The sequence below is a fragment of the Balaenoptera borealis genome (genome assembly GCF_965194805.1).
Source record: "Balaenoptera borealis genome assembly, chromosome: 13".
Taxonomy (NCBI): domain Eukaryota; kingdom Metazoa; phylum Chordata; class Mammalia; order Artiodactyla; family Balaenopteridae; genus Balaenoptera; species Balaenoptera borealis.
Window position 1 is genome coordinate 31403583 of NC_138870.1, and position 14140 is coordinate 31417722.

At 33.3% G+C, this 14140-nt stretch overlaps 1 protein-coding gene across 1 annotated transcript in view; it reads right to left on the reverse strand.

The window, feature by feature from the left end:
* The window catches only part of CPNE8 (copine 8), a 326808-nt gene that overhangs the window by 63662 nt on the left and 249006 nt on the right, over positions 1–14140 (reverse strand). Inside the window, exons 12-13 of the mRNA XM_082351373.1 lie at positions 10021–10074; positions 8940–9001 (exon numbers count right to left, since the gene is read on the reverse strand). Coding sequence (XP_082207499.1) covers positions 8940–9001; positions 10021–10074 — 116 coding nt within the window. The remainder of the gene's footprint in view (positions 1–8939; positions 9002–10020; positions 10075–14140) is intronic.

Here is a 14140-nt window from a genome sequence, read left to right on the forward strand (position 1 = left end):
TCAAGGACTCCTTATCAAGGTAGGTATGCAAGATGGCCAACATTTTTACAAATCATTAGTTTAGAAAATATCACATAAGTGACATAAAGAAAACAAAATAAAACATATCAACCTCTAACCAAAAAGAGAAGCACTATCCAATAGAATCCCCCCCCTTTTTTTTTTGGCCACGCTGCAGCTTGCGGAATCTTAGTTCCCCAATGAGGGATTGAACCTGGGCCTACAGCAATGAAAGCATTGAGTCTTAAGCACTGGGCCACCAGGGGATTCCCTAGAATCCCATTTTAAATGAGGTAGTTGCTGAAGAGGCATGATACCTAGTAGGAAAGCTATGAACTTTTAAATTATAGATTGGAGTCTGAATTTCAGAATTACAACTAGCTAGCTAGTTGTGACTCATTTGCAAAATTAACATGTCCCAGAATCTCAATTTTCTCATATGATAAAAAGGTACCAGCTAATTTGAAGAAGCCCTCTACTTATCAGAAATAAAATCCTGAAGTACCTGCATATAATAAATATTCTGCGTGCTGGAGGACCAATCTCTTGAGCAACCATGTCATCCTTTCCTTATTCATATTAATCCTTTCCTCTGCTGAGTCAGATGAAACACTTCTCTCTTTACATTAACATATATGTATATTTCTTTTTTCATTAATTCTTCCCATATTGAAGGTAAGTGGTGTATCATGGCTGGGGTAATGAACCTCCAAGGGTGTAGGCAGTAGGAGGTACATTGTCTGCAGATAACTTAAAAACAATAATGTAATCTACTAATACACAGTCTACATTTTAATATCACCATACACTACCAGTTCTAAGCAATGTCAGAGATAAATTTTCCCACCCTTCCACAACCTGCCCTTGGTAAACCACCCTTATTTGCTTAACTCTGTTTCCCTTTCCCCTGGCTGCCAAGCTTTCAGTTCCCACCAGAAAGAAACTATTTTAGACATAGTGTGGCTAAAAGTACACACTCTGATAATGAAATATAACTAAGAAACTGCCTGGTACAAAATAGATTGTCAATATTTTGGCTAAATTAGCACTGGTTCTGATGATGAAATGTACATGCAATTTCCTTTGACTTTGAAATATATAGTTCTGAAAAAATCATTTGAAAAATAACATAAGCTGGCAATTAAATCACAATCTTAAAGGCTATAACTGGACATCTTTAGAATTCTCAAGCATGCATTTTGTATATATAAAAATTAGAATCAAGCATTAACCAAAACAGTGTTTATGAGTCTTCTTAATACTTCCAAAAGTTTCTTTTCTAAATCACATTTTAGATGAGTTTAGTTTAGATATAATAATGTTTTAGGTGAATGTATTTCTAGAAGGCAGAATGGCTTTACTTTTATTATATTTATCCCCATTCAGCACTGCAGGGTTTAGCTCTCGACTTATTTGATGAATGCAAAACACTTGCGTGTCACAACAAGAAGCACTATAAAAAAATCCTAGTTATGTATACTCAGTTTTCAAAAAGAAACTGGACTAGAAAATAAACTTGTGTTGCATGTTCTGGCAAGATGTGCTCCCTGAGACGACATATCTAATATAATGCCACCAACTGTATAAAACTAAGGCAAATATTTTATAGCATCATTGCACTTGCTTCAATTAAAAATCCTTATGGAGCTCGTTAATAATGGCACTCACTTATATTCAACTCACCTTTAAAATAAGCATATTAAAAAGTCCACTTTTAGCCTCTACAATGAGCCAATAATAGGTAGATAGCTTTAATTTTTCTCCTAAGACTTTTTACTTGGAGTGGAATATAAACCTTTTGCATATAATTTCAGACAAGTTTTAGATTCAGTGTCAAGAGTTTGGGTTGTAATTGACTACAATGGAAGGAATAACCTTGCATGATCCTCCAAAGAGAATTGAACTAAAGAAAAAGAAAAAAATAAGACTTATTGCCTTTTAAAGTTGAATATGTCTTTTTCTCTCCATGTCTCTGTTAATTAGGACATTTAACACCAACAATGAGAAAAGACATATTAGAACTTTAAACAAATTCAGATTATTCAGAAAAATGATAGCTAGCATTTATCGAGGGTATATGCCATTTAATCCACAGTCACTCTGTGAGATAGGTATTATTATTTTTATTTCTATTTCATAGAAACGGAAACAGGTTATGCTAGCAAAAGACAAATCTAGGATTTGAACCAGGCAGTTAGTGCCAGAACCCAAATTCTTGGCCACTGTTATGCATTGCCTTCAGCAACCACTTATTTAACCGACTTGATTTTTTGCCAAATATTTACCCCTTATTTTGATTCTTTCCCAGAACTTGCCCACTTAGGGGCTCCCCTATTACCTTCTCTCATGCTCCCTTTCAGTTAATATGTGAGGAAAATAAGCAGTTCATGCTTCTCATCTTGATCTTGCCTTCTTCCAAGTCACTAAAACCCAGATACAGAGTTGAGATGATTTCTGGCAGAGGCAACACAAAAGCATTTTTTCTAATCCCGGAAAGCCTGGTCCATCTGTTTTGTTTGGTGATTATGATATGAGGCATGGAAAGAGGAAGGTCACAAGATAATAAAATCTAAGCTAGACAGATATAGGGGGTGGATTCCAGTTAACTAAATTGTCACACTCTGCGCTTAAAATTCCTATTTGTTTTTAATGTTTCATTATGCTAAGAGATTTGGGAAAAAAGAGTGGAAAGTCAGGCTTAAAGAGGCTTTCTAATTAATCTATATTTATTCAGTGGCTACTCTATGTTCAGCTCTATAAAAATATTTTGAGAACGAACAATTAAAATGGTAACCAGGGAAACTAGCAACCACTGTATATAAGTGGTTGCGAAGCTCATTTGGGACGAGGTGGATGACATTTTGGGCTTTCTTCACAGGAAGTAAATGACAGTCTGTAGGTCTGCAAGTTTCTAATACCTTCAATTTTCTGATAAAAGTGTAGATTAGGGTTTCAGGTTGACATGACATTCTGGTTGCTTAGGGGTACTCAGTGTGCATGAGAATTTGAGATCTGTTTTCCCCATTCATCTGCCAGTCAAAGAAATGCGAAAAACTTTATATATATTTGTTCCTTGGTCATGTTAGTGGTGGAGTTTCATGAAGACCTGAGAGAAACAGAGGACTGAAAGGCAGACAAAACCAAATTGAAACTTATGATTCTATCCTCAGATACTCATAATGTGAGCTGTTGTCTGTAGAGGTCAATAAACCCATTTCACAAATTATAATTATTATAAAAGTGATGATGTTACCTTAAAGGAGTATTTAGATTTCAGAACTGTCTCTGATTTTCAATGAATTTGGCATTGTCCTTATCAATGATAATTGGGATATTCAATGTCATACATTAAGGATTACTGAGTAAACATATTTGGCTGCCAATTATATCAGAATTTTAGTATTAAAATCATTTTTAGTAAGTAAAGAGAAATAAAATAACCACAGGAAAAACATACAGAGTATGATTAAAAATAATAACCCCAATGTCAACAGCCCAGAAGAGGCAATCCATTTTTTTTTACTCTACAGTAAGACCTCCTTTGTGGATATTATTGTATTTAGAAAATAAAACTCTTTACTACCTCAAGTCATAAATTGTATCTTATGCTCCAGGGAAAGCATGGTTCTGCTTAGCAAAAAAAAAAAAAAAAAAAAAAGGAAAAAAAGAAGGTCTAAAAATTAAATTTTTATTTCACAGAATATTTCCATAAAAATTGGACCTTGTCTGATTGAGAATGCATCTGTCTCATCTGCTCACTGTGTACCTCAATCCATAAACCTGTCTACTGCAGCTAAACACAGTGTGTTAGGAACTGAGACAATGAATGAAAAGTAACACACTAACAACATGGTTTCACAAACAATCAATCAGGTAAATATCTACATCAATAATGATGTAGATATTTAGAGGTCAGTAACCATTTTAATTGTTCATTCTCAAAATATTTTTATAGAGCTGAACATAGAGTAGCCACTGAATAAATATAGATTAATTAGAAAGCCACTTTAAGCCTGATTTTCCACTCTTTTTTCCCAAATCTCTTAGCATAATGAAACATTAAAAACAAATAGGAATTTTAAGCGAAGAGTGTGACAATTTAGTTAACTGGATTACAAACCCCCATGTCTGTCTCTACAGTAATGGAAGCCTAGAAATCCAATAGTAAGAATTAGACATATAAAGAAGTTTCTTTGAAGGGGAAGATATTAAAGGACTATTGAGAACAATTTTATTTAATATTTAAATGTGTTCATTCTTAACTATACATAATTTCCACTTGGATTCATGAAAAAACAATATTTTCAAAATTTTCTATTCAATTATTTTTTGTGAGATGAAACAAGAAGAGAGATTACATTTTAAAGTGTGATTCAAGAATTTCCTTCTAAGAGTTTAATCACAATCTGTTAGTCCTACATGTTCCACACCAGTCACCTGTTTTGCCCTCTTTGTCTATTCTCATGCTCCCACATGTTGTCCAGTATAAGGAAAATAGTTTATACAATTAATGTAGAGAACAAAATGAATACAGGGAAACCTAAACTAATGTTATTTTGGATAACCCACAGCTAGCCAGAGTACCAATGTAATTGCTGTTACTCATGTTTTATATGATGATCTTCCACCTTGTTTGAAAACATCTAGTTTTACTTGTCAATTAAGATTCAGCATAAGTAAAACTCAACAATAGTTTCTGCTAGACTAGAATATGGTGAGTAGGTTCCTGAATTGATGCCACCCAAATTAGCAATAATGATACTCACCCAAGTTAACAACAAAACAATACACAAATACCAGTAACAAATGCTGATATCTTGGTATTTTAAGTTAAAAGTGAGTAGTTACTATAACTTTTATTAAAACAAAACTGAATGCAACACTTGGTTCCAATCACTTCTGAAATATCGTACTTATTCAGAAATATGGTGGGACATCTCTTCAAAAGAACTAACCTTGATAACTCCACAAATCTGCAAATAGTTTTGACCTCCAAAATACCATTTTGGATTGCTTCGTTGATTGCAGCCCAAAGTGTTAGTTAATTTTATTGTTTTTCTTCAATGTAATCACAGGGCAAAAGGCAAGGCTAGATTAAAAAGAGTCTCTTTAGATGTGTGCAGAAGAGAAGTGGTGTTAAAGACCAAGATGTGAATATTGGGGAAGTTTATCTGAAGTGTTTACTGTACTGAAGGATGTAGCTCCCTGCTACCTTTGGTCTGGTGTTCTCAGTTGAAAATACTCAATCTTTTTTGGTGGGACTAGGGAAGAGGGAGCAGGGGAAAAGCAAAAATAAAAGGTTCTGAAACCTGTGTTTCCAAAGATACGGCTGGTTAAATATGGACTTTCACAAAGGACATCACAATGGCTAATAAATAGGTTTCACAGATAAAAACTGACAATGAGTTATAATATTTATCTATTAAATTAGCAAAGTTGAAAAAGTAGTGATGCTATTCAGTAAGGGTAAGTATATGGTAAACTTGCATACACAGATGTTAGAAGTATAAATTATTATTATTACCCTTTTGTCAACACAATAAATTAGAAATACCTGACAAATTGTAAAATATGCATACCATTTAAACCAACAATACTATTTCTAGGATGTGACCTTGCAGATATGCTTAATGAAGTGTACAAAAAAGCTATGTTACAGGGTTTACATTGCAGCCTTGTTTATAATATGAAAATAAAATGGATACAACTAAAGTGTGTATCAACAGGAGATTTTTAAACTAAATTATGTACATCCATATGATGGAAAACTATTAAAATATGGTAGATCTATAAGTACTGACACAGAAACATATATATAAAATATATTTAATGAAGAAAATATACATTAGAATATTGTGCACAGTGCTATCCCACTCATTAAAAATAATGATGTGTGTTTGGGAATAAATAAATTTCTAACAGTGATTATCTCTAGAGAGTATGACTACAGGGGATTCTAGTTTCATAATAAATTATTTTCATTTTACATTACTTTCTTTGTACCATTTCACATTTCATGTTTACAATGTGGAACACAAATATAGATATTTATGTTTAAAATTTGGGAGATATAATACTTCTTTTCCTCAAAACTGAAAATAAAACACTAAAAAAAAAAAAGTTTCTGTAGTTTCAGAAAAAAGTTACTCTGAAGAGTACCAAATATTACTGAGTTGTTTAACAGTTTACAGAATTTTTTTAGTTGCAAGAGACTAGAAATTCTGACTGATATTATTCACAAGAGAGTCAATAGCCATTATTGAAACTATAATAATTAACTGTCAATTATTATAATTAGTTCTAATTTGAAATGAATGTAGTTCATTATATTCTATTTTGCTATTATTCAGAAAGTTTGTGTAATTATGTGTCTGCTCAACATAATTTTCCATCATGGCGGTGCATTTATCTACTTGGAGGTTGAGATTTCTTAATAGCAAGGGAAGAAAGCTTACACTGTCTATCTTTTTTTTTTTTTTTCTTTTTTTGGCCACACTGCACAGCAGGTGGGATCTTAGTTCCCCGACCAGGAATCGAACCCGTGCTCCCTGCAGGAAGCACAGAGTCTTGACTGCTGGACTGTCAGGGAAGTCCCTTACAATGTCTAAAAAAAATCAGTAGGAAATCTGTTAAGAAAAATAAAAGTAATTTGCTGCAATATTTGGAATAGATGTAGCTACATTTCCACACTGGCTTTCATGTTCTTCATTTCAAATTGCTACAATTTGTTATTTTCATACCAAAAGAGATTTTTAAGAAAGATGAGAACATAAAACTCTATTCCTCATTTCCCATAATTAGAGTCAGGAATTCTATGAAGTAGCCATCATAATAAATACCCATAACTCACAGTTAAATAAGTTTAAATCTTCACAAATATCTGATGGAAAAATTCTTAGATATCCTGCATGCCAAAGCATCATTTTCCCTTAGGCTATGTAAATTAAACTGTATTTTTGACTAGCAGCAATGAGATAGAAAATATTAGTTATACAAAGACTGAAAGTTAACAGTACATCAAGTAAATAAACTTCTTTATTTTTTTAGAAAAACAGAGAATTGTCAACGTGAATATTACTCATGAGAGAAAGAGGGAGAAGGAAAAAGGAGGTGAGCAGAAAAGGAAAGGGACCAACAGAGAGATAGGTAGAGTTAATAACCTTGAGGCACTTAGCTGTCAGCAGATGTTAGCTATTATTATACGCAAATTACACTGTATAGTAAGTTGATAGGTGAGAGTAAGTTTTTTGTAGGAATATAAGCAATAACTTCAGAGTGAAGGGATATAAATATCATTAAGGTCATGAAAGAAACTAAGGCGACTCATGTAAACTACAGGAAATTGAAGTGATAAGGAGTGTCATGATAAAGCCAGATCTCCTCACCATACTATTAATAAAAGTCAGAATTTATATTTTGTGCCCAATTGCTTATAACAAGTCCTTAAGAGCAAAGACACATAAAGACACAGAATACAATAATTATATTGCTTCTCAATTCAGATTCCATTATCAAAGGGACAATATCTGTATAATAAGTATTAGAAATAGTGATGAATAATAGGTAAACATGTAATTGTAGTATATTTTAAAAATATATAAATTTGTTATATACATCTTCATATAAAAATGATTTATATGCAGATATTCCTCATGTCCTTTTTAGATAATATTATATAAAAATTAATATAAGTCCAGTTAGATTAACTATGTAGTAAATTTCAAACTCTATTTCTCCATATCCCATTTGTAAATTAAAAGATGGGTTCTTATAAAACCCTTGGGAAGCCAGGATTGGAACAAAGTGTACTTCATAGGTTGGGGCTCCATTTATACACTGATTTCTGTCAGAAAAAGGTCACTACCATTTCTTCCAGCACAGGCAGTGTTATATAAGTAGGATGTGTGTAAACCAAAAACAAACACAAAAAAATCTTGGAGGTGATAAGAAGCATAAAAATGACAGTTGTCAATACTGTTATTGCTTAAGTATTGCAGAAACCCATTTGCTCTAATTAGCCCTAAGAATCCTCAAAAGGAGAATGTGAACAACCAATAAAAGTGATTTATTGGTAATAGATTCTGAAAATTTCTTTTACTGATAGATTCACATCAAAATATTACTTGATTTGTCCTGCTGACAATACTTATTGGGTATTTCTTTCACACACACATACACTACCCACTTCACATGATCACAAAGCAAAGCCAAAAGACAAACAAAACAAAAACTAAAAGGAATTTTTAGTATTTTAAAACTTCAAATCATCATTTCAACATGCAAATTATAGCCAGATCTATCAAGCACATTTTTTAAGTTTATAAAGAGCATGCTAAGAGATGTCCATCTTTTGGATCAACTATTATCTACAGCTACCAAGGAGTTTATTTATACAGGAATCTATTTTTTATGACAAATTCAACTTTCTATTTTCTCATCTTTTAAAGACAAAAATATGCACAAACATCAGAATACTAAGGAGAGTTGGCAAACATTTTTTCCTAATTAGTACGTTTTCTTTTAACTTTATTGAAACAATCACCCTGTAGCTTCTTAGTCTTATGTATCCAGGTGGCAGGTTTCAAGATGCCCATATATAGCAGAGATTCCCCATTTGGGCAAGTATAGCTTTTGTTTGTTTGTTTTCTTAACAAAGAGCAAAAGGGGGTAAGCTCTCTGTTTTGTGGGAAACTGTCTTTGTTCCTTTGGCCCCCCTCATCCTCTCAATCCTTCTTTGGCTTGACAACACTCTAGCAATAAATCAGTATTGGCAAAACAAAACAAAACAAAAAACCCAAAAAAACCCTGCTTAATTATAATTAGGAAGAGGCTTACATAAGTGATGTTTCTGACTGCTGTTGTCATGAAGTTTCTAAACACATTCAAACTTGCCTCTCACCATTGCCTAAGCAATGAAACAATTTCAGAGAATGACTTACCCTCCCTTAATATAGTCAAGGAATGAAACTTCTGTTTTTACCGAGAAAGAAAGTAACGTGACCTGAAAAAAGAAAAAAACAAGGCAGAATTACCTGCTGGTACTAATTGCATCCCTAAATGGACTTTTTTTCTGTTAGAGAGAAAATAATGTTTCCTAGCATTTTGAACATCAATAAAGATATTATTCTTTATTAAAATTTACTAGGACTGATTTTTCTTACATTTAAAATTATCAGAAGAAAAGGGGCCAAAAAATTAAATGACTCCTTTCTATGACCAGTTTACTTCCTTTGAAGAACAACGTGCAAATTATCTACAAGGACACTGTGTTACTTCTCATTTTAGATATAAAGGAAAGATGAAAGGAAGCTAGAAAATGGTTAAAACTAAAAAATCAAAATCAGTGAACTAAACCATATAAAAAGAAAGGGGTGTTTTTGTCAGAGACCTGTAATGAGGCCATCTAATATCTTAAATGTCTTGCTTTATAAAAATCTTTTAAAAGAAAACTTGGAGGGAACTTATATTTGCTTCTCCCAAGGACAGTTAATCATAGGATAAAATTTTCAGTATATTTTTTATCAAAATAGGATGCTTTTGATTTTTCACAATTTTAACTTACTTTCATCTTTGCACCTTCCTGTACTGATTTAGTCCAGCATTTCCACAGAGTTGTCAATTTTAATGAACTATAAACAAATACTTTCACATCTTATAAAACAAGTCTTAAGTATAGCCTATAAAGAGTATAATATTTCTTATTACAACTTACACTTTTTCAGGTCTACTTGATTTTCTCTAGTGTGATTTCATTGAATGAAGAATTCATAATAAAATTTCACCTTCTCTCAGAGGCCATTCTACCCCTAGGACAACTTGCAGGAAGCTGGGTCGCTACCTCCTATAAGGTGTTCTCCATTACAATTCCCATAGGAAGTTAATTTTTTATTATATACATTCACATTAAAACCCTAAGTGAAACAGTGCAGTGTTTAGTAGCTTTTATTCAATACAAAATGTTATATATATTTTTTATTCATTTATTTGAATCCTTAATGAATAACATAAAATTTGACTTACTGTTCCTGAGTTAGTATATTTCTTCTTTTTTCCTTTCTTTTTGGGATTTATCACCTTAAAGAGCAGATAAAACAATTACAATGTCAGGTTTTATACTGAAATATTTTTAAAAATGTGTAGTCCAACCTGGTGCCTTTCACTTCTTATGTATTTATTCACTTACAAATGCCTTTAGTATGACTCCTAGCTAGTCTATCAGCCAAAACTTCTCTGCAAAAGTTACTAGTGATCATCTTCTTTAAAAAATATATTTTCAGTAATATCCTTCTCATTAACTTATGCATTGATTACCCTACCCATTTACATCTTCTTGATGTGAGAGAGATTTTTAATATTCAAGGTCCCAAATAATAGTGATTGCTTTGTAGAAAAACTATGGGTTTCTCTAATAAATAAAATATATCCAAGAGACATAATACTTTTTATTTGATTAAATGCACTAACATGACAAGTCACCCAAATATGTGAATATTTATGGGCTCTACTTATTGCTTTATAATGGTAATAATTTCCATCAGGCACATAATAATGTGTAAAAGTTTGGAGTCCTTGTGGGAGTCCTGGTGGGAGTCACACCAGTTCACAAACCTAGAAATAGGCTGACTAACTGAGGACCCAACTGTACACCCTGAAAAGGAACCATGGCCCAGGACCACCCTACTGAACAAAAGTACTGGAGCCAGTCTCATCCACCCAGCACTGGACATAATCCACACTCACCTGAGCCCCTAGTAACAAGCACACTGATTACAGATCCCACTGTAGACCTAGCAACAGCCTTAAAACTAGCTCCAAACCAGCACAACTGCAATTCTGAAGGTAGTCCCATAAGCCTGGGGAACCACCAGGAGAAGGTCTTTACCTGCCAAAATGAATCTGTAAAGCAGTAGGAGGCGTTTATTTATTTACTTATTTGTTTTCATTTTAGGATTTTATTTAATTTTAAGTTGGGTCTTAAATGTTATTATCCATGGGTTTTTCATCATCCCATTTAATTCTGCCTGGCTGAGAATCATACCCTACAAGGTAATGAAGCTAAGAAACCATCCATAGGGACCACCTCCTCTTTGTCTCATCTTCTTATCGGTAGTTATAAAGACTCTTTAGAAGAATATAAAAGTAACTTGTGTGTTTTCTTTTTTGCACACAGCCTTTAAAAGAATAAATGTAGAAAAAGATTTTAGCCATTACTGGAGTCAAAAACAGCAAGAACCCAAGCCTGATTACATCCCAGCTCCCACAGTTGCTAACTGTTTCCGTTCCTTAGATGCTCCTGCTGCTTGGGTTGTTTCTGGTTTTGTTTTTAACATTTCGTTTTGTTTTATTTTATAATTTTTTTCAATTTTGTCTTTTTTATTTTTTAAATTTATTTTTTATTGAAGTATAGTTGATTTACAATGTTATGCTGATCTCTGCTGAACAGCAAAGTGACTCAGTTTTACATATATATACATTCTTTGTTTAATATTCTTCTCCATTATGGTTTATCTCAGGAGATTGGATATAGTTCCCTGTGCTATATGTGCTCTAAATGTAATAGTTTGCATCTACGAACCCCAAATTCCCAGTCCATCCCTCTCCCCGCCCCCTTGGCAACCACAAGTCTGATCTCTATGTCTGTGAGTCTGTTTCTGTTTTGTAGAAATGTTCATTTGTGACATATTTTAGATTCTACATATAAGTGATATCATATAGTATTTGTCTTTCTCTTTCTAGTATGATAATCTCTAAGTTGCATCCATGTTGCTGCAAATGGCATTATTTTGTTCTTTTTTATGATTGAGTAGTATTCCGTTGTATATATGTACCACATCTTCTTTATCCATTCATCTGTCAATGGACATTTAGGTTGTTTCCATGTTTTGGCTGTTGTGAATAGTGCTGCTATGAATATAGGGGTGCATGTATCTTTTTGAATTATAGTTTTGTCTGGGTATACATCCAGGAGTGGGATTGCTGGATCATATGGTAATTCTATTTTTAGTTTTCTGAGGAACCTCCGTACTGTTTTCCATAGTGGCTGCACCAACTTACATTGCCACCAACAGTGTAGGAGGGTTCCCTTTTCTCCACACCCTCTCCAACATTTGTTCTTTGTAGATTTTTTTAATGATAGCCATTTTGACTGGTATGAGGTGATGCCTCATTGTAGTTTTGATTTGCATTTCTCTAATAATTAGTGATTTTGAGCATCTTTTCATGTGCTTTTTGGCCATCTGTATGTCTTCTTTGGATAAATGTCTATTAAGGTCTTCTGCCCATTTTTTGATTCGGTTGTTTGTTTTTTGTTGTTGTTGAGTTGTGTGAGCTGTTTGTATATTTTGGAGATTAAGCCCTTGTTGGTTGCATCATTTGCAAATATTTTTCTCCCCTTCCATAGGTTGTCTTTTTGCTTATTTTATGGCTTCCTTTGCTATGCAAAAGCTTGTAAATTTGATTAGGTACCATTTGTTTATTTTTGTTTTTATTTCTATTGCCTTGGGAGACCAACCTAAGAAAACATTGGTATGATTTATGTCAGAGAATGTTTTGCCTGTGCTCTCATCTAGGAGTTTTATGGTGTCATATCTTACGTTTAAGTCATTAAGCCATTTTGAGTTTATTTTTGTGCATGGTGTGAGGGTGTGGTCTAACTTCATTGATTTACATGCAGCTGTCCAACTTTCACAGCACCACTTCCTGAAGAGACTGTCTGTTTCCTATTTTATATTCTTGCCTCCTTTGTCAAAGATTAATTTACCATAGGTGTGTAGATTTATTTCTGGGCTCTCTATTCTGTTCCATTGATCTGTATGTCTGTTTTTGTACCAATACCACTTTATTTATTGTAGCTTTGTAGTACTGTCTGAAGTCTGGAAGAGTTATACCTCCTGCTTTGTTTTTTTTTCCTCAGGGTTGGCAATTCTGGGTCTTTTATGGTTCCATATAAATTTGTGGATTATTTGTTCTAGTTCTGTGAAAATGTCATGGGTGATTTGATAGGGATTGCATTAAATCTGTAGATTGCTTTGGGTAGTATTGCCATTTTAACAATACCAATTCTTCCAATCCAAGAGCATGTGATATATTTCCATGTCTTTGAATCCTCTTTAATTTCCTTTATTAATGTTTTAGAGTGTTTTATAGTTCTCAGCATGTAAGTCTTTCACCTCCTTGGTCAGGTTTATTCCTAGGCATTTTATTTTTTTTGGTGCAATTTTGAAAGGTATTGTTTTGTTTTACATTCCCTTTCTGATATTTCATTGTTAGTGTAAAGAAATGAAACCAATTTCTGACTGTTAATCTTGTATCCTGCTACTTTGCTATATTCATTTATTAGATCTAGTAGTTTTTGCGTGGAGTCCTTAGGGTTTTCTATATATAGTATCATGCCATCTGCATATAGTGACAATTTTACCTCTTCCCTTCCAATTTGGATACGTTTCTTTTTCTTGTCTGATTCCTGTGGCTGGACTTCCAATTCTACGTTGAATACACGTGGTGAGAGTGGGAATCCTTGTCTTGTTCCAGATTTTAGTGGGAAGGCTTTTACCATTGAGTATTTCACCATTTAGTACTCACTGTTGAGTATTATATTGGCTGTGGGTCCGTCATAAATGGCTTTTATTATGTTGAGATATATTCCTTCCATTCCCACTTTGGTAAGAGTATTTTTTATCATGAATGGATGTTGAATTTTGTCAAATGCTTTTTCTGCATCTGTTGAGATGATCATGTAGTTTTTGACTTTCTTTGTTAATGTGGTGTATTGCATTGATTGATTTGTGTATGTTGAGCCATCCTTGTGAGCTTGGAATGAATACCACTTGGTCATGGTGTATGATATTTTTATGTGCTGTTGGATTCAGTTTGCTAATATTTTATTGAGAATTTTTGCATCTATATTCACCAAAGATATTGGCCTGTAATTTTCTTTGTTGGTGGTATCTTTGTCTGGTTTTGGTACAGGGTGATGGTGGCTTCATAGATGTCATTGGGAGTGTTCCCTCCTCTTCAATCTTTTGGAAGAGTTTGAGAAAAATAGGTATAAGTTCTTCTTTGTATGTTTGGTAGAATTCACCTGTGAAGCCATCTGGTCCTTTTGTTTGTAGGGAGATTTTTTTTTTTTTTTTTAACTACA